This window comes from Chelonia mydas, chromosome 1 (assembly GCF_015237465.2).
Source record: "Chelonia mydas isolate rCheMyd1 chromosome 1, rCheMyd1.pri.v2, whole genome shotgun sequence".
Classification (NCBI taxonomy): Eukaryota; Metazoa; Chordata; order Testudines; family Cheloniidae; genus Chelonia; species Chelonia mydas.
The window spans coordinates 255,085,930-255,107,172 of record NC_057849.1 but is presented as its reverse complement, the minus strand read 5'-3'; the positions used below and the strand labels follow the sequence as shown (position 1 = coordinate 255,107,172).

Sequence of the window (21,243 nt, the reverse complement as noted above, 5' to 3'; positions counted from 1 at the left end):
AGTAGCCGCCCTGTTAGTCTGTATTCGCAAAAAGAAAAGGAGGACTTGTGGCACCTTAGAGACTAACATTTATTTGAGCATAAGCTTTCGCGAGCTACATGCATCCGATGAAGTGAGCTGTAGCTCACGAAAGCTTATGCTCAAATAAATGCGTTAGTCTCTAAGGTGCCACAAGTCCTCCTTTTCTTTTTATAATAGTTACCACTTGTATTTTAAGGGACCATTCAAGGTAGAGTGGCCCTTTAACACTTCTGCAATCATAGGACAGAAAGGGGGATGGGGGGGGTTAATGGGTTACAGATTGTTACATCAGAGGGGTAGCCCTGTTAGTCTGTATCCACAAAAACAAGGAGGAGTCCAGTGGCACTTTAAAGACTTAACAGATTTATTCAGGCACCGGACTCCAGATTGTTTGTAATAAACCATAAATCCAGTGTCTCTATTCAGTCCATGATTTTTAGTGTCTAGCAGAGTAATGAATTTAAGCTCCCAGGCTCATCTTTGGAAAGTGTTGTGCAGGTTTCCTTTGAGGGTGAAGACAATACTGAGAATAAAATTTATTTACCCTCTGTATACAGCCCCATAGGTATGCATGGTGCTTACCAGATAATGAAGTCACAGGCCCAAGCCAGGGAGTTTACAGTATCAGTTAAAACCGTGTACCTGGGTATCTGGTAGCAGGCGTGGTGTGTACGTCATCGTGGGATGCTGGAAACCAAATCAGAAACTGGTTAGATGAGTGAGTCTGGAGTGGGGTGTGACTCAGATTGGGTGCGGTAGGGCGTGTGCTTTGTTGGTGCTGTTCTATGCAGATCCTTCCCTTCACACTTACTAACCCAAGGGAGAAAAATGGACTGCATCCATTACTCAGAAGCCTGGCAGGGATGGCCTAATTTGAGCTCCTTCCCTAGGGCAGCTGGAGAGAACAGCAGGATTTTGTGTAACAGGCGCTCTGGCTAAACAATAGGGATATTGTGGTGTGTTTGGCGCCAAGGGAGGGAGAGGAGAGTGGGTGGCTTGGAAATCCAGGATATGTTATGTGTCCCCCTTGCACATCTCACAGGGCCTGAAACATTCTGCTGCCATAAGCAAACCAGTAACTCTCCTGAACTCCCACACTCTTACTGGGCTGCAGCCAGCCAGCCAATTATTAAACATTTTGCTGCCCTAGACAGCTACCAGCCCTGCCTCCTCCGCGCTTCGGGCCTGTTCTTCCAACTCTCTAGGCATTTGCTACCTAAGAATGGAATGTCCTGATTGAGCATGTTTTTGGTCTCAACCTAGTATTAATAAAGCATACCACTGCAAGCCACAATTCCTTTAACAATCTGTTGGAGCCTGCTCTGTGTGCTGCCTTCAGTGCTTTCCAGTGTGCTAGAAATATTTCATTGCCCGTTCTCCACAGACGGGGTGAACAAAAAACCAGGGGCAGAGTTTAATCATAGGCTGCGTTTCTGTAGTGCTTCTCACCCATAGATTTGAAAGCACTTCACAAAGGAGGATGAGTACTGTTATCCCATTTTATGGATGGGGAAATTGAGGCTCAGGGAGGTGATGTGACTTACCCAAGGTCACACTGCAGGTCAGTGGTGGAGCTGGGAATGCAACCCAGCTCTCCTGAGTCCCAATAGGTTTCAGAGTAGCAGCCATGTTAGTCTGTATTCACAAAAAGAAAAGGAGTACTTGTGGCACCTTAGAGACTAACCAGTTATTTGAGCATAAGCTTTCGTGAGCTACGAAAGCTTATGGTCAGATAAATTGGTTAGTCTCTAAGGTGCCACAAGTACTCCTTTTCTTTTTGCGTCCCAATAGGGTATCTTGGATACTCATTGATGGACACTGGAAAATCCTACAACAGAATAGGTGTAATCTTCCTACTTATACACGCTATATAGGATACCCCCTACCTTTGGGAGAAATTTAAGTTATGGATCCTGCAATGAAGTTTCAGAACCTGTTTGCAAAATGTACTGAGTCATGGTCTGAGGTAGATGGAGTTTTAGGGGCTACTGGGGCTCTCAGAAGCATTTTTTTCAGTGGTGTTTTTTGCTGGAGGAGGTATGTTTCCAGATAGTGCCTGGGAATTCCACCAAAGGAATGCCATGCAGCCCTCAGGCTCAAATTAATGCAAACAGATCCCATGCTGAAACTGTAAACACAGCTCCTGACCTTCAAAACATCAGTGTGAAGAGACAGACATCAGAAGACAATAGTCCCCCTCGTCGGGGGTGGGAGGGGGAGAGTTTATTCTGTCTCTTGGCTGTCCTCCGTTCATATACTGTCTGACCCCTCAGTATAGCTACACACCAGTCTCAGGAATGAGGAGCCATGAGCTTTTTGTCATTTTATCCAATCCACAGCACTCTATAGGAATCTGAGATGGGAATGAACATAAGAATGGCCATACTGGGTCAGAACAAAGATCCGTCTAGCCCAGTATCCTGTTTTCAGACAGTAACCAATGCCAGGTGCTTCAGAGGGAATGAACAGAACAGGCAGTCATCAAATGATCCATCCCCTGTTGCCCATTCCCAGTTTCTGGCAAACATTGGGACACGCAGAGCATGGGGTTGCATACTGGATCACATCGCCTCTGTCACCTCTGCCCAGCCCAGGATTATTAACTGCAGCATACTCTGCAGAGCTCTGTCCCATCTTGTTTTAAATTGCCCAAATGGTGGAGCTTCCACAGCTTCCAGCTTTTCTGGAGATACTATTCCACAGTCTAATAGACCGCACTGTTGGTAAATGCTTCCTGATGTTCTGTCCTGGCTCTCGTACAGCCCTCATCACTGAGGTATCGGAACAGCTTCCAGTAGTACATTAAGCAACGTGACTAACATCTCTCACTGTGGTTCTTCCTGTCTTTCCTCCACTCCCTAGGAGGAAATGGTGTGGGGATATTTTAAATGTGTACATACACTGTATTATGTATTTAGATTGGTAAATGCAAGATCAAAGAAGGGGGCTCTGCACTTGGAGCGGAAGGTGGTGACGTTTGTGATAATTCTTAGTTCCTGTGGAAGTTTGGTCCGACTCTTGAATTAGCAGATGAGAAAGCTCTGCACAAACTACACTCTTGCTGCAGGCAGTTTTGTTATTGCTAAGGAGCAGAGCAATTGACTGTAGTCTTTGTCTCTGAGCTATGGTAGCCTGGCCAACTCTTTTTTTTTTTTCTTTTTTTTGGCAAACAGTAAATTAGCCAAAAAAATGCATGGATTTGATACAAATTTGCTGAATAGTTTCAGCCAAAAATTCTTTTTCGGAACTGAGGTGCCATTTCACACAACAGCTGGAGTAGGTGGTGCTACCACCTCCTGTAAAAGCTCAGGTCTGTGGGTAGCACTCGGGTGGGGTGTGGAAGGTCCAGGTTCAATTCCGCCCTCTGCCTGAGGTGGAGACGGTTTTTAAACTTCGCTCGCCCACACTGCAGGAGTGTGCTATGGGCTATTCTGATGTGGGCCTCTCTCAATCTCTACTGTTGAAGCTCTTCCACTGGGTATAAATAATAAGAGCAAGATTTGAAGTTGGGCTTCCCATCTCCCAGAGGTGAGTACCCAAACTACCAGGCTATAGAGGCAGTCTCTCTGGCCTACTATATAATGAGTTATACAAAGTGGAGCAGCTTCAACAGGTGAGAATGAAGCCCAGTGGCTAGGGTTCACGTCTGCAATGTGGGAGACCCACGTTTAAATCCATTCTCCATATCAGTCAGAGGGGAAAACTGAACCCAAGTCTCCCACAACCCTGCTGAATGCCCTTACCCCTAAATGCTCTAAAGCTTGTAAAGGAGGTGGTGGCTGCACTACCTCCTCTTGGTTTGTGGATCTATCCTTTTAAAAGCACTCTGCCCAAGATGTTTCAGATCAAACATTTCATTCAACCCAAAATGGCCTTTTTCAAATTCAGTTAGACCCAAACCAATATTTTTTCAGAACTGCCACCAAACTGACAAATCATGTATTCACCCAACTGTAATTGAATGCTTTGAAGAGAAGGGCTAAGGTCTTGAGCTGGACACTGTCTTCCATGGGTAGCCAATGGAGGAAGCAGAGGACAGCTGCAGTGTGTTCGCAGTAGCCGATGTTGCTGAGTTATCACATTCTGTGCTAACACTCATTCCCTACATCTACCCTAGCTCAGTTTCATCCCATTAGACCATGCTAAAACTCCACTTTCCTCTTCAGTGTTTACACCTTTTAAATATTTGTATATCTGCCAGGACCCAACTAGAGGAACAGGGAAAATTGCTGAGCAGGTATCTTGAAATGACATGGCATAGGGGAAGGGGAGGAGTCACGTTTTACTTTAAGAATATTTTTTGTATGACAGTATTGACGGTTCAACACCACAATCCAGCTGAAGGTTGGCATTGTCTAGGCAATATCTGCCCCACGGTACAGTTGGTGGTGAATGTGGATGACACACTCAATCAGAACTGGAAAAGTTTCCTCAGCTGGATTTTCCTCTTTGCCAGGCTCTATGCTTGAAGTAGGACCACCTCCCTCACTGCCACAAGTCATCAATGGCAGCAACCTGTGCTGATGGCCCATTGATCAGAACCACTTTGGCCAGCACTGCCAGAGAGGACTCTGACTCCCAGTCAGACTCTGCCCCCTCAGATGAGGCTGGAGGTATGGATTATAACAAAACCATCTCCCCTCCCTCCAGAACAGCATTAGTGACATTCCTACAGTGTGACTGCTGCTGAATGCCCTGCATTCCTCCAGTTTCAGCCAGTGCCAGGCACTGCATCTAGCTGAGCCCATCTTTCCACCCTATTGCAAGGACTGCAGCACCTTTGGCTTCTTTCCACAAAGCCAGCCCCCATCAGTTAATCTTTCACAGCCTCTCCCCCAGGGCACAGAGCCAGTCATACCAGCTGCAAATGCATTAACATATATTATGTGCAGCAGAGGAAATCTTTTGACAGATGCAAGCTGAGGAACTGGCATATTTGACTATCTGAGAACAATACATGTGACTAATTATTTAAGGTTTAAGATGGCATATATGCAATTAAAGTGTCTATAATCCTAACATACCCGTGACAGATTAAGAGTAGGCTGGGTCCCATTGGCAGCACTCTTGCCTTACAGGAAACAAGTAATGCATTCATTTGCAACTCTAAGCAGAGGTACTTCCCCGCTAGATGTCTCCCTGCAGAAGAGATGTTGAAACAAGTTTGCTGCTGTCCACTGTAGCTGGCTGCTGGCCAGATGGATGTTGAGAGTCCATTACACTTTTTGGACAAATAAGAGTAGCTCAGTAACTTCACTGTTCTAGCTTAGCCCGTTTTGAGAAAGGTGTTAGTGTTGGATGCTGTGTACGAGTGATCATGGCAGGGGCATATTTGCTGCCATAATTACTTTGCTACTTGTGGTAGACGTACCCTGTCAACACCGCCAGCCTCATGTACCGGTGTCTGGATCTTCCCCGCAGCCACTCACGCAGTGATGCACCCTCCCTGTGCTAGTTCATGAGATCTCTACTGTCTCCTCCTTCAATCCCTCAAGACCCAGTTGTAGTGTGATGCCTACAAGAAAATGCCAACTAGTAGCAGCTAGGAAGAGGACCAGAACAAATGCCTGATAAAATCTCCTCTCCCACCCATCCACTCTTGCTAAATTGCTTGTCTTCTCAGAGTCTGACCCCTTTGGTGCAGAAAGTGCAGCTTATATTTGGACAGTGCCTAGTACTCGGTCAACATGCTTATAAGGCACAAAAATGAAGTCTAATTATTCCAGAACACTAATTAAACAAAAAATAGTGAGAGAAACTCCAAAGCCTGACTCTAAAGACCCTCTCAGCTGAAAGGGATGGGTACTAACAACTGGTATATATGGCACATGCTGTCTGATCACTCAAAGGCCTTCCCCTCACATTTGCTGCTTCCTCTCAGACATTCAAAACTATTTAAAGATTGTCTGCAAGCAGAAAAAAATTGGGGCTGGCCCCTTTTTGCTTCATTAGCCCATTCAAATAATGCCCAAGAGGTTTCTATACAAAAATTTGCTTTTCTACTGGTTTTTCACATCAGAAATTTAGGTCTTGTCTAGCCTGGGGGGGAATGCACTGGTGATTGGAGAACTAGAGAAACTGACACAGGTCATAACGTTGAGAAAAGATTCAATCAAAGTAAAACTGTCAATTGGTATTAGCAAAATCCCTCCCCATACCCCTGTGAATGTTTGGGAGAGAGGAAGTCTCACTCCTAGCCCTTCCATTAAGGTTTGAGTGCTCACACCACACACTGTCTGCAAGACCACCAACTGAGTCTCCAGCAAAACCAGATCTGGTCAGAAGAGCAGACTTAACATTCCTGATATTTCTGAGGTAAAAATAAGCAGAATCCCCTTCCTTTAAAAACCCTCAACCAGCTGTCAGGCCTTTTTACCTCAAAGCAGCAAAAAAAGATCAACTTTTTAACAAAGTCATTGGCAGCTCAGTTTAAATTCAAGAGGGGAATAGATGAGAGAGAATGGATGACCAGTTTGGTTTGTAACCTCCTCCAGCCCCCAATTGTGTGACTGCTAGCATTCTCCCTGCCTGTCAATCAACCCAACAGTCTTCTGGGTCCACAATGTCCATAGAGTTTTAGAAAGCGGTCTGTTCCCCATCCTTGTTACCCAGACAGACTGAAAAAGAGCATACTGGTAGCAACTGCCCCCAGAACGCAACCACCTTCTCCCAAAAAGAAGTTATTGTATCTGATACTGAAAACACAGGGGAGATTTTAATTGTTTATTAGATGATCTCAGTCCTTTGTTTGGTGGTGTGATCTGAGCAACCTGCTTAGCAAAGAAAGAAATGTCAGTGCCACAGGAGATTCCAGAAATGCCACAATCCTCAACTCCCCTCTCCCATAGCTAATAGAATAATTTCCCCTCCCCTTCCACATTGCTGGTCAGCCTGGTGACAGTGACAGTATGAGCAGATGTTTCAGGGTCTCTGGCCCATCTTCTTCAGAGTTCGATTCAGCTGGAAGAAAAGAAGCAGCCTGTTACAGAGAGGGGAGTTCAGGAAAACCCTCACTGCTGGGGCTCTCACAAGCGCACCTTCCCAAACACTCCCACACTCAACTGTGCAAATGCCTTGAGGCAGTAGTAAGCGTAGTCCACAGTAAGGAGAAAAAATAGTAAAAACCTCCCCACCCCACAACAGGGGAGATCCAGGACCAGAGGGTATAAGTTTTTTCAGTAAACGATAGGGCAAGGAATGGGGTGACCTGCTTCTATCACAGACAATTTACATTCTCTCTGCAGTGAGCACTTGGATACGACTGGTCCTGCAGCGGCCCCTGCTGGAAGAATGGGGCAGAGACAGTGTGTTCCTCCTTGCTGAGCATCCAGCAGCAAGAAAGGGCGGGGGCATCCTATAAAGCTGCTGGAGCAGGGTCCCAAGGCCTTCAGAAGGGTCCCTTCTGCCCAACATAGAATGGTGGCCGTAATGAATTCCCACTGGTGTTACTAATGGAAATCCTTTAGACTCATCTAAGGACAACTGAGCCCCCACAAGGTGGCAGCAAAACATATCAGGATGGGGGAGGAGAACACGTCACAGGTAGATACCCCAGGGAATAGCTTAAAGTTGTCTCTTCACCAGACAGAGCAGATTAACCCTACCCTCCCTGCTGGCACCACTAAATGAGTTAACCTAATCCCTCCCTGCTCCCATTTTGCAACCAGGACAGTGGTTATGCTGGGCCACAAAAGAGAAGCACATCCTTCCCCGAAAGGTCACCAGCTGGCTGTTTAGAATACAGGCTTTGTTAGGCTCAAAGGAGGGTTCCTGCAATCCTTCCCGATGGCTTTGGTGAGTCACTGAATAGAAACATTCCAGCTGTTTGATCTGGTCTCACAGAAGCACCCATACCCACACAGGCATCTCTCCCACTAGTCCTAGACCTTCCCCAGACTCCCCATCAGGGATTATTCAGAGTCCCCTGCCCTAGTTACCCAGAGCTCACCTCCTCAAATTTGTGGATCTGGCGGATGAAGAAGTCCCCATAGCGCCGAGCAACCTTTGTGTCTGCAATATGGATCATGTCCTGCCAAGAGAATATGGAGCAATCAGGAAAGGAGCAGAGTTAATTCTTGGGTATACAGCAGCCTTACTGGGGGAAATGACCCACTGAGGCCTGAGATCAGTGTCAGAGACACCCCTCAGCTGCACTAGTCAATAGATAGAGCCCACAATTAAGCCACAGCACTCTAATTTAAATTTTTCTTTTGGGGTAGGCTCTTGTTTACTCTTGCAAATGGAATCCAAGTCCACAATGTTTTAACTTCCTGTGGCCTTGTCTCCATTCAGCCCTGATGACCAATTTGATGGTGGAGGCTCCCCATCCCAGCTTTTGGGCCTTTCACGGTAGCTTTCCCCTGCAAGGTCTGGTTCACTCTCTGCCTCCCTCTAGCAGCAGCAAAGGAGCAGGGCTTCTGCTAATGTTTCTACAATGCTAGGGAGTCAATGGCAGTTCCACTTGGTTTGGGTGGGTGGGGCAGGCAAAGCAAGAACCAGGCCTTGCAGGAAGCAGACTACCTCAAGGTCCAAGAGGCTAGAAGCGGCAATCCTTTCTATCCACCAGGCTCCCTGACATGATTCAGGTGTGGGGGGGGCAGAGACCTTCTCTGAAGAGTCAAGTGGCAATGTACCTGGAGGCCCTCACTAAGCAGGAAGGACTCTTTTCTCCTCCCTGTGCGCACCTGCTGGCCTTGACCTTCAGGGACAGGCTGGAGTCTGATCATTCTTTGGGTCTGGATTTCCAGCAGAGCAGGCGCTAGCTAAGAGCTGAGGGTGGGCAGAGGTGAAGGCTTTAGCACTAAAGGCTTTAGCAGCAGCATGGCCAAGCAAGACTCCCACATGGTGGGGAAATGAGATGGGCAGGGGAGGTGCTAAAAGCTGACAATGCTAGACATTGCATTTAAATTGAAGTCTTGTGCTATTATTGAAACATTTCCTGCCCAGGATCAGTGACATGGAGAGGAGTATTTGGGGCCTGTTTACTCAGGCCAATAGGTCTGATGTGTTTCTAGTGGCACAGGCCTAAAGGTTGGCAAAGAGCCTGCCCAGACACATGCTCCTGGCATTACCACTTCTCCATTAATGATGCTGTTGAACAGCAGGATTCTGGCTTCACAGCAGCACTTTGAACCACGTCTGGGGATGAGTTCCCAATTAAGAATATGAAATGAGGAGAGAAGGCACGTACCCCAGAGATTGGCATGAATTTCTGATCATGGTTTTTCATGCCTGAGGCAGAGGGAAAGGGAATGAGAGAGACTGACCTTGTCAATATAGAAGTCAACCTCGGAGGCTGACTGGAACTCCCCATCCAGGGCTGAGATGCCGCTGGTCCAGACCAGGTTCTTCATCTTGTGTTTGAAGACCAGCAGCTGGATGCGAAACTCCTGCTCCGTGAGGTCCAAGAAGCCAGCCAGCTTGGCCACAGGCATAGTGGTGTAGAGCTTCAGGAAGCTGCGGATGGTGGACAGCTGGGCCTGCTGCTGCACCTCATCTGCAAATACCTTCAGCTGCTGCAGGAAGGGCTCCTTGTGGTAGTTGGGATGCACATTGTCATAGTTGGGGACCACAGGGGAGAGGAATTTGGGGCAGGCATAGCTGAAGAGCTCCTCATACACCTGTGGGTCACCCTTCTGCATGCGCAGCATCTTGTCCCCATACTTTTCCCTCAGCTGCAGGTGGATGCTCTCATCTATTCGCATGGGGTACATGGTGAGAGCAATGGCCAGAAGGGCATGCATCTGCTCATTCTGCTTGTTAATCTGAGATAGAGAAGACAGTCATTAGAAGCCATCCCTCCACTGTTATTTTACAGAGCCCAGGAGAGAGCTCGGTGCCACACAGTACAGAGACATGCCCTTTCCCCAAAGCATTTATAATCTGGGACACCATGTGGTGAGCGTGGGTAAATAGGAGGGGGAAGGCATGAGTTAAGACATGAGTTACAGAAATGCTGCTAATGCTCACCTGGTTAATCAGTTTAGACACATGCATCTATTGGTGGTACAAAGATCTCCCTTTCAATACCTACCATTCACTTAGTTGTTGTAGGCACTGTGGAAAAGCAGAGTCTAAAGGAGGGGGCTTGAAGGAGGAGTTGGTATTGGCTTGGCAGACCAGAACTGAGGTGTAGCAGGAGAAAGGGGCACCTTGGAGATGGTTATGGAAGAAGCAGACAACTAGGACAGCAAGCCTGGCACCAGTGGCAAAGCAGAGGGGGCAGGAATGATGTGATAAAAGATAAGGTCAGATACATAAACGTAGGCAGAGTTGTAAAGTGCCTTGAAGGGGAGGACATATTTAAAAACCGATGGTGGGTGGAACAGAGAGCCAGGGGACAAGTTTAGATCAATACGCAAGGACGACGATTTTAGCGGTCACATTCTGAATGCGCATAGTGGGGGATGTGTGTATCAAGGAGGCCAGCAAGGACGTGACTGCAGTAGCTGAAAGGGGAGTCAGGCTGTGGGGAGGACGGGGTTAGCTCTTTGGCTAGAAAGGAAAAGCCAAATCTTTGAAGTGTCATGGAATCAGAAACAGTAGGATCTGGACATGTGAGGAGTCAAATGATCCATCAGGATACAGAACCTGGTGTTGTCAACCGTGAAAGAACAGGAGAGAAGAAATTAAGACGAAAGTGAGGTGCTTGGTTCTAACAGTCAGTGACACAGGCCGAAATGCAAGACTGGATGGAGAGAAACAGGTCTTGGAACGGAGATAGACTGGTGAACTGTCAGCAAGAAGATGGCACTGAAAATATGTAAGTGGATATGGTTGCCCAGAAATAGGATGTAGAGGGAGAAGGAGGGGCTATGGATCAAACTCTGTGGGACTGGGAAGGATGACGACTCACCCAAGGAGATGCTGAGAGAACATTACCACACAAGCCAAGGGCGGACAGAAGGTTATGGAGGAAGTTATCAACAGCAGCAGAAAGGTCAAAGATTGTAAGAGAAGGATAGTGCACGGTCCTCGCTCCCCTTACCATTTCATACTTGTAGGTAGTCCTCTGGAACATGCTCTTTGTCCTCTGGATGTAAAGGAGGATGTTGGCAAAGACACGGATGGCATCCTGGTAACGCCGCATCATAAGGTATGCAAAGCCCACGTAGTAATAGGTGGTGACCTGGCACTCTGGCACCCGGGAATACATGCTCTGGAGAGGAAGAGAGACACAAACATGTAAAGTTAGAAAAGACATCTCCCACAACAACCTTTAGCACCTCTTTCCTTCAGGGAGCCCATCTCCATCAGTCTCCAAACCAGTCCTACCACAGAGAAAGGAGGGGGTTGACTTGCTGCCCTCTGTTTCCTGTACAGGGAAGTGAGAAAGCTATCATAGCAGACTGGATGGTCTAACAGATCATTTCCATCTCCCTGGCAATGGAGGATGGTTGCCAGCACTATGTTCATCTCTTCTTGTCCAGGCTAGTGTTTAAAAGTTCTCTCCTTCCCATGACAGATTATTACAGGCTAACAGACACCACTGTTGGGTATTCCTCCCACAATATTCAGCCTAAAATTTATCTTCATTTCATCCCATACATGCTAGTTTTACCTGTGTCTCACACTAAACACATCCCATGCCTTCCCACCAGTAATAGGCCTCAGGCTCAGTTGATAAAATTCCATACATTGCAGGGTGTTTGCAGTCCCTCCACAGCAAGCGGTTTAAGTAGCCCATTCCACCCCCGCAGTACAAGCACACAGATGGATAACATGCAGAGCTCCAGACCAGTCCAGTGACCACCCTGATGTTGCAGCTGGACTGCATCAATCACAATTATCACAGGGGGTCCATGGTCCTAGAATAAGCATTAGATATGTGGGGTAGAATGGTTGGTACCAGCAGGGCTGGGGATAAGGGAAGCACCTGCTAACCAAGACAGGACCAGGGTGCCATACTGTTAAAGGACACTATCTAGTCCAGCTAACTAGCACAGCAACATCACTTTAGCATATGATACTTCAATCAACATTCCCCTCAGCATGGAATTGCACCCAGTACCCCAGAAAGCACACCCCCAAGAACACGTATACAGGCTAGAACAGCCACAACGGCCATCAGGGGACAGCTATGTGTGGAGGATTTGCATTAAGTGTTACATTACGCTGTGATTACAGCCCCATGTGAGGGTGGAAGTCGACACCCCCACCTGACATTCAGAGCAGGAAAGAATAGCTCCATAGTTGGGCAGTTCATTGTGATGATCGGGGGCCCCACACCTTTAGATAGCATTTGCTGCCCTTTCAAATAAAGGCATTTTAAATCCACAAGGGAGCATTTAAGAGCTGTGGCTTATTACCTTCTTGTTGAGCTCAATGTTCTCCAGAACCTTGATGGCTTGGTAGTAATCCCCCAGCAGTGAATGGAGGCGCAGTAGCCCCACAAGACTGAAGTAGCCCAACATCTTATAGAGGGAGTGACGACCGTACTCTCCAGCCACGCTCTCAGGATCACCTGGAAAGAGAGGAAGTGTCACACTTTCTACAGGGGGAAAATGGGCTCTCTCCCCACAACTCAACTACCTCGGCCCCCTGGACATCAGAGGGGTGGGTAAGTCAGGAGATGCAGCCTTCAGCACTCCTCCCAAACTGTTTCCCAATCAACCTCAAATAATTATCCCTTTCCATGGTAACACTTGCCAGAATTAAGGGTTTAGTTCAACTGCCAATTAAACCAATAGGAAGTCAAAGGGCATTAAACAAGGATTTGTCCCAATCTTTAAAACGTTGCAATCTCATCCATGCAGCAAAGAACAGCACTCTAATGGTACATCTGCATTCTCAGAGCTTTACTTGGGGCACAGACAGCTCAACTTGAAAAGTCCTGACAGCAACTACTCATTGCCTGCTTTTACCTATTTTTAGAATGAGTTTGGTGCAGGTGAGAAGTGCAGGACCGACAGCATTGGAGTTTGAAGCCTTCTCTCCTCAGCACAGACAGCAGCAGTGTAAGCATACACCAACCTACCACATGCATTTGGACGAGAAGGGAGTTATATCTCAGGCCCACTCACTCATAGGCCTCCAAGCTGAGGCTGCCAACTACTGTCACTTGTGATGGGTTGGGTTTTTGGTAAATACGATTGAGACACCTCAACTCATTTCGCAGAACAGTCCCCAGTCACTTCCACCCCAGACTAGAACCAGTAACTTCAAGGAGAAAGACTTTGCATCCCATTCCTAATCTCCCTTTCCCTTTGATCACTCCTCTTGGCCAGGACTGCATACTCGGGAACCCTGACCCCTCACCTCCACTGGTGTAGACCTCTAGCTGTCGGTTGATGTTGGACTTGTCCACCAGGGAGTGCAGCACATTGAGGACACTGTGGACATTCCAGATCTTGGGGTTTGACCGAAGGAAATCAATTTCTTCTTCAGACTTCTTGGCTGTTTTGCAGCGGTACTGGCTGAACGACTGGAACTATGGGACACGCAGATAAGAAGCTAGCACAGAAATGCTCATCTAAACACCAGCCTTATGGTTCTATCATATGACTGAAGTACAGGAAGCCACAGGTCCCAACACCAACTTAATCTGCGTTATTACTTGGCAGGTCAAGAGGACAAGTTGTACAAACGTAATGCACCTAGGCCAAGACTAATGTGACGCAGATACTCAGCATGAGGGAAAACCTACAAAGCAGCATCACTAAGGACCCAAGGGGTGGGTGAAGGACTGACAGTTAGACATGACTGAAGTGGCAGCGAGAAAGTGGCTCACACAGAGGCATCGTATCACACAGCAAGGAGATGACAGTCCATCTCCATATGCACTTGACAAGATAACACCTGGAATAGTGTGATCAGTGCCAGACATCTTCACACCAAGACATCAAACAGAAGGGAATTCAGAGAGACAAAAGTAATTTAAGATCTGGGAGGGTGGACTGATGGAAGGGGAAAATAAGGGATATTTCAGCTGGTATCAGGAAATGTTTCCTGACAGCAAGATCTCAGACTGTGGGCTAGTTATATTGCTCTGTATGTTTGGACTTGGAGATTATTCCAAATAGAAGTGGTACAGGCACCATCAAATGAGATATTTGAAGGTGGAAAAAAATATATAGAAAACAATCCTGCACTGGTCAGCTAGGGTGGACAAACATTCTAATAAGTGCTTTGTAACTCTAGATGATTTTAGCCAGGCAGCTTCCCATCATTTAGATGTGGGAGAGCTGGGGACAGGGAAGATGCACTTTACAGAAACAGGCCAGGATGCAGGAACTTGAAATGGAAATATGGGTAAAATGCCACAGTTCCCCAAATATCCTCCAATAACGTGAAGGAATTGTTATAATTAGAGAAAAGGTTAAGGTCTTTACTTCCTATGGACCTCAAATCCGAGTACCCCCTTGGATACTCTGCATGTTGGGAGATCTCAGCTACAGGAATCACAAGGAATGGAAGGGGGAATGATGGAGAACTGAACAGCCTTAAGCACTTATGCTACCAGAAGCCCCAGCAGCAGGCCATGTACCTGGTAGATGAATTCATCAATGATATCCCACAGCCACTGGTTGGGTAGTTCCAGAGGAGCAGGGCCATCAGCATCTGTAGGAGAAAAACACAAGCTTTCACCCACAATCAAGGGGTAGGATGACAGTGACATGAAGCTGTAGGGGAAAATATGGGCATCACTGTAACCTTCCCCTTCAAGGGTGGAGACAGCAGAATTTTCCCATTGAGTGAGGTCCCCAATAGAGAGATGATGCAATAGCTCTGGTCGCACCCACTGCCTCCTCATTTGAGGAAAACACAGCAAGGGCTTCTTGACTTAAAAGGCCAGCTTTTCAAGTCTGATTACTAAATACTCTACAGCAGTATTTCTCAACTGGTGGGTTCTGACCCCCACAAGGAAGACAGGGGTCAATCAGGGGGTTGTGAGGCACTGAAAACTTAATACAATCTAAATCAAAGAAAATCTCACTTCCCCCTTTCCTCCCACCCGACTATTCCCCTTCAAGGTTAAGTATTCTCTATCAGCCTCTCTAACCAAAATGGATAAATAGGCATAGCATTGTTATTGATACATTTACTAGAGAGTAATAAGTGCAAGGGGATCACAAAATGTGACTTCGAATAATGGGTCTCCAACCTGAAAAGGTACAGAAACATCTATCTTTCTCTCCATTTGCTCACAGCTCCACCCCCACCCCAGTGCAAAAGGAGAAGACACCTCCAATAACACACCTACCGTTTGCAGACCTAAAGAAGGCTGATTCTCTCCTTTTGCTCAGAGCAGTTCAGATTAGTGGAGGGATTTGGAATTGGTGTGTTTTCAGATGGATGAATGTGAAGTGCTATCAATTCAACAATTTCTTTCCTTGGGTAAGACCATGGGATTCTTTCCTCTATAATCCATAAACAAGCATGCTTCTGTTCTTCCTCGCCCCCTCCCCCCAGAAATTCACACACCAGTAAGTGGATCATAGTGACTCACTCAGAATGTAGTTGAAGAGATTGCAGTAGTTGTAATAAGACTCAAATCTCTGCTCCAGAGAGGGGCCACCCTGTAATGAAAAGGGAAGAGAGAGTGCGGAAGTCAGTATAGTCTTCTTAGCTTCACTTATCTGCTAACTGCGCAGGGCCTCTCAAGCGTGGCAGGAATGGGTTCAGGGCTATCCTCATGCCTTTTGTGCAGTCACACTCTAGAGTAGCTGAGACACTCTTTCACTGACGATTGAGCTGCCAAAGTCTTTATAATCAACCAGGCCAATCATCATCATACACCCCCCCACCAGACCATGAGTGCACACTATGGTTATCAAGTAGAATCAGTCTGACTGTTCATGTGCAATGAACTCCTTTCAGAGGTCCTGCTGCTTTCCCAAACTAAACATCTCACAAATGGAACTTCTCCCCTTTCCTCCTAAACATCCTCCTATCACCACCCATACCAGGGGTGGCCAACCTGAGCCTGAGAAGGAGCCAGAATTTACCAATGTACATTGCCAAAGAGCCACAGTAATAGATCAACAGTCACCCCCACCCCCCATCAGCTCCCCCACCCCACTCCCAGCGCCTCCCACGCATCGGCAGCCCCGCTGATCAGCGCTTACCCCTCCCTCCCCACACCTCCTGATCAGCTGTTTCATGGCGTGCACGAGAGAAGAGCGAGGGCACTGCAGGCACAGGGGAGAGGGCGGGGAGGGCCTGTGGCAGAGCCAGAGGTTGAGCAGTGACCACACATTGGAAAGTTGACACCTGTAGCTCCAGCCCCGGAGTCGGTGCCTATACAAGGAGCTGCATATTAACTTCTGAAGAGTCGCATGTGGCTCTGGAGCCACAGTTGGCCACCCCGACCCAGACTTAAGATCTTCAGATTATCTTAAAGAGCTCTGTCCTCCTTCCTTCACAAATCCTGTCAATTCTTCCTCTTCACAGTAGTTCAAGTGTTTCATTATTGACCACTTTATAAAATGAGCAAACGTGTCAGGGAAGCACCCCCTTCCCAACACCCCAGTCCCTCAGTATTTCATTTTTAAGAACTCCACAGGCCATAGTTTGAGAATCACTGTGCTACTACACCTGTAAAATCTACTCCCCTGCCCAATCTATTCCTACTAGTAAATCCCTGGATCATGTCTCACGCTAATGCAACATCTCTTTCCTAATCTCCCTGCTTCTCCCCTCTCTAAATCTACTCAAACAGTGCAGCTAGATCTTCTCCCTCTTCTACACTCTCTGAACCATAAACTGACCGTCTTCCTATTCTGGCATTCATTTCAAGTCTCCAATTAGCTTCATTCCTGCCTACATCTCAGCTCTCTTCTTCCTCCTGTTTCCACCCCTTGAACCATTTACTTTGCCCAATCTTCCTTCTCCACTAGGCATTCAGAACCCTCTTTCACACTACACCTCTCTATGCTGGTAGGCTGCAATTTCTTGCACATCAGTCTCATTTTTAGTCTAGGACCCCACCACCAGTCTCCACTCCACTGCTTCCTACATCCATCCGACAATTGTAAAAGTTAAATAAAAAGCCACAAAACAAGCTACACTTCTCTTGGAATTACAGCTCTGTCAAGGAGAGAATCCAATTGTTTTCGGTTGTCTCTTCTCTACTTAATTCACCCACCACAATAATCAGGTGGCATTTGTAGTTATTTTTTATTTGTATGACCATAGCACCTAGAAGCCCCAGTCATGGCCAGGGCCTCACTGTGCTAGGTACTGCACAAACAGAACAAAAAGACTGCCCCTGCTCCAAGGAGGCATTACCTAATTTATATCATAGACTTCTCAAAGACCTTGCCTTCTTATGTGAACCAATTATTATGAACTTTGTGCTAGTAATCACTAGCAAGAAATAGAGCCAGATTACGAGCCTTGGCAGTGGATGGAAGATCAAGTGTTAAAATGTCAGAACTCAAACGAGGCATTACCAACCATAAGCCTGCGCAAATTTCTCAAGATCCAATCAGGACCTCATGGCAGCATATCAGAAGTGTGAACAAATTTGTTCTGCAGGAGTTATCTGAATCACAGACAATGTGGTCCAGAGGGAGGAAAGGGCAAGTTTTACAGAACAGCCATAGGGAAGCCTGCATGTAATTAGCAGGACCATATAGGCAAATACTCACACTGACTTTGGCGTAGATGTGTCTGTAGTAGAGCTCCTTGTACAGAATCAGGAAGACAGCATCTGGAAGAGATGGCAGAACTAGATATTTGCAAGACATTTTGCCAAGTGGTCAACATAGCCAGACGTTTCAGGTACACTGGGAGTCTTCCCCATGCTGCAATAAGGGAAAGGGGAGCAAGAGGGCCCCCCTATGGGGCTTGAGTAGGGAAAACATTTAAGAACTTGTTTCCCAACCTTGGGGACACTGGACAGAGGAAAGGAGCAGAGAGCATAGGGAAAGCGGCATGGCTTTGGATTCACTCCCATTGCCAATGATAGATGTGCTGTTGTGGATAAAGCAGTGTACAATTCTCTGAAGCCCACTTTGCCATCATTCTTCTTTGGCAGTTCCTGAAACAGGTGGCCACAGGAACAGCATTCAGATTGGGAAGCTCTCACCACAGAATTCAGCTCCAAAGCATATGTCTCAGCCCTACCAAACACCAGCAACGGCCAACCTTCATCTTGAGGAGCATGAAATCTGGTGTGTTGGGAGGGAAGGGGACAAAACTAAATAAACAGAAAGCAAAGAACAAAATAAGAGGAAAAAAGAAGAGACAGAAGGAGAGAGAAAACAGACAGAAGCAGCAAAGACAGCATCTATGCCACGGCACAATGTGAAGATATATTGGGGCCCAGCTGCCAAATCAGCAGGGGAGGCTCCAACAGAAAAGAATGAGATTGCTTTCTTTGCATAGAAGATACTTACAGCTCCCTTGACATTTTACCACATTTATAGCACTTCCACTTCTCAATATGATGCTTAGAAAGCTTGCTTCTGAACTGAGTGGACTCTCAGCCACACAGAGTGGGGAAGGAGAAAAATGGAAAAAGTGCTGGACAAAATCCAGTGTCTGCCTTGACCAGAAGGATCAGACTGCACTCCTCCCATGCAATTTTTGCTCCGATAGCCAGAAGGACTACTCTTAGGGGAGAAACTTTGATCTCTAGATCTCATTCAATTCTTGGTCTGTCTGCTCTCAGAGTGCCAAAGGGGTCAGTTACGACTAATGGGTAGATGTGTAACAGGAAGGAACAGGACAGAGACATCAGCTGATCTCTTTCCAAAGTAAAGCAGTTTGCTTCTCTTTCCTCCAAAAAACAAAATACCTACCGTTTCCAACTTGAGGTGCAATTGCCTCAGCCTCTGGCCAGGGGGTGTTCTTAAAGAACCTTTCAGTCAGTTTGGTCCAGCTGTGAAAAAACGCATGCAGAGGGAATTGCAAGTTAAACTATTCATTCATCAGTGAAAGAGGGATGGAGTTAAAGATTTCCAGTCCTGAAGATATGCCTTGTTAGATCAAAGCTATTTCCACACACAGATTTCTAAAGGAGTCTATTATACATGAGAGAAACCAGTTCAATAGATCTGGAAACTGAAGTCCTCTTTTATCCTTAACACAGAGAAGTAATGCAAGCTTGTCTCACACACCACCTGTGCCAGTGTGACTTAGTCATGAGCTGGAGGGACCATCTCTAGAAAAGAGTCAGACACTCCATGGCCTCTTTGACCCTTGGCAGGTGTTGCTGTTATCAGCAAGTGAGCTAGTAAGCACCAATGAGGGTACTTTTTTGTGATATGCACATTAGAAACCGGATTGAGACTCATTTGATATGAATTTCAATCACTACTAACCTGGGTTTGGGACAAACCAGCTCTCTAGAAGTGAAAGGATCTCTTCCTTCTCAGACATCCAAATCTACCCCCAGTCCACATTTTAAATAAAGTCCAAATTTGGATCAAAGCAACTGACTGGAGCGCCCTTTAATAAAAACAACAAAAACCCCACAGGACCAGTTACAACAGCAATTCCCACCCTGGGAGGGATAGGTTTGTACCTGTTTTCATAGATATCTTGGATCTCATACACCTTCTGGTCAATGACATCACTGGAGACACGGCTAGCCTGAAGCTCATACACCTTCTGGTCAATCAGATCCGAAACAGTTTTATGAAAATACTGGATGAAGTTTTTGATCACTTCAGGGATCACCTGGTAGGTCTGTTGCTCATATTGGCGTTCATAGGCTAGATCCTGTTTGGGGTCTCCTGTGGAAGAGCAGTGATCCAGCACATGATTTAGGAGCATAGCTCCACTCGGAAAGATGCCCAGAGACAGCACAACCAGGCTGTATCTGGGATCCAAACCAGCTGGCCACAAGTTGAGATGAAGACACCTCCAGTACCAAGACAGCAAAACAGAGCTGAGTAACATTTCAGAAAGTGTCTTGCTTGGTCAGGGTCCTTCCCTGGGAATTCCCACCTCTTAGAGCAGTGGTTCTCAACCAGAGGTCTTCCAGGGGGTACATCAACTCACCTAGATATTTGCCTAATTTTACAACAGGCTACGTAAAAAGCACTAGCAAAGTCAGTACAAAGTAAAATTTCATAGAATGACTTGATTATACTGCTGCATATACTATACACTGAAATGTAAGTACAATATTTACATTCTAATTGATTATTTTATATTTGTATGGTAAAAATGAGACAGTGAGCAATTTTTCAGCAATAATATGCTGTGACGCTTCTGTATTTTTAATCTGATTTTGTAGGCAAGTAGTTTTTACATGAGGTGTAACTTGGGGGAACGCAAGACAAATCAGACTCCTGAAAGGGGGAGAGGTAGTCTGGAAAGGTTGAGAGCCACTGACTTAGAGCCATGCCAGGTCTCTGACCAACTACTCACACACAAAAGTGCAGGGAAACCACTAAGGGGAAGGTAGAGTGGTCGGGGATGAGATCCCTCCCCACGCCGCCCCGTTGGGGAGTGACATGAATGTCCCCCATGTGCCAGTTCTAGCTCAGGGGCTTGCGGGCGGTCAGGGACCCCTGGTGGGGGGGCTGGGAACTGGGGCATCCCCCTGCGAGGGCAAGGGCAGAGCAATGCGCGGGCACCCTGGCTCGGCCGGGCAGCAGGACTCACCTGTGTGCATGTCATAGTCACCCTGGTACGCGTAGGTGTCCTGCGGGGCGAACGAGACACAGAAAGGGGGGTGTCACCACGGGGAGCTCAGACCCACAACGGACCCTCTTCCCCCCCCACCGCGGGCCCGGGTCAGGAGGGGAAGCCAGGCCCTTCCCCGCCCCGCCCTTGGTTGGGAGGGGGGGGGCAGGCCCTTCCCCGAGCCCCTCAGCCAGATTCTGGCCGTGAGTCAGGCCCCGCCCGGCCGCTCCGCGCTGCCCGGCCGCGCCGCCATGCGGGCTCCCTGGAGCCGCGGCTGGCCGGGTACCTCGGTGTCGTAGTCCTCGGCCGGGTAGGCCATGGCGCGAGCGGCGGGGAGGGAGGGTCGGCACGCGGCGGCGACGGGCAGCGCGGCAGCAAAAAGGCTCCGGCCGGGAACGCGGCCGCTTGCTGCAGAGACCCGGAAGAGGCGGGGCGGGGGCGGGGCGGGGCTCAGGCAGCGCTCGGGAGGGGCGGGCTTAGGGCGTGGCTACAGAGCGTTCGGCCAGAGCCGAGCGGGCGGGTGGGTCTGACGGGGCCGCCGGGGGCGTTGCTGGGGGTGACGAGGCAGGTTGGGGGGAGCGGGCGCGGGGAGGGGGGGAGTGCTTGGGGAGTTGCCCCTCCCCCATCCCCATTGCTCTTTCC

At 47.6% G+C, this 21,243-nt stretch overlaps 1 protein-coding gene across 2 annotated transcripts; it reads right to left on the bottom strand.

The window, feature by feature from the left end:
- Positions 1-6,730: 6,730 nt before the first annotated feature.
- On the bottom strand, positions 6,731-21,236 carry EIF3L (eukaryotic translation initiation factor 3 subunit L). 2 transcript variants are annotated; one of them, XM_037881274.2, is made up of 13 exons: positions 20,888-21,236; positions 20,581-20,620; positions 19,493-19,703; positions 18,768-18,847; positions 17,613-17,674; positions 15,470-15,539; positions 14,507-14,580; positions 13,279-13,450; positions 12,330-12,484; positions 11,009-11,179; positions 9,288-9,785; positions 7,970-8,050; positions 6,731-6,981 (listed from the first exon to the last, which is right to left on the bottom strand). In XM_037881274.2, the coding sequence occupies exons 1-13, from the start codon at positions 20,918-20,920 to the stop codon at positions 6,943-6,945; spliced, it is 1,686 nt and encodes a 561-aa protein (XP_037737202.1). In that variant the 5' UTR covers positions 20,921-21,236; the 3' UTR covers positions 6,731-6,942. The 2 variants fall into 2 exon arrangements, with proteins under 2 accessions (XP_037737202.1, XP_037737207.1); XM_037881279.2 differs by lacking the exons at positions 18,768-18,847; positions 20,581-20,620; positions 20,888-21,236 and having other exon boundaries at positions 19,493-19,571.
- Between the last annotated feature and the right edge of the window lie 7 nt (positions 21,237-21,243).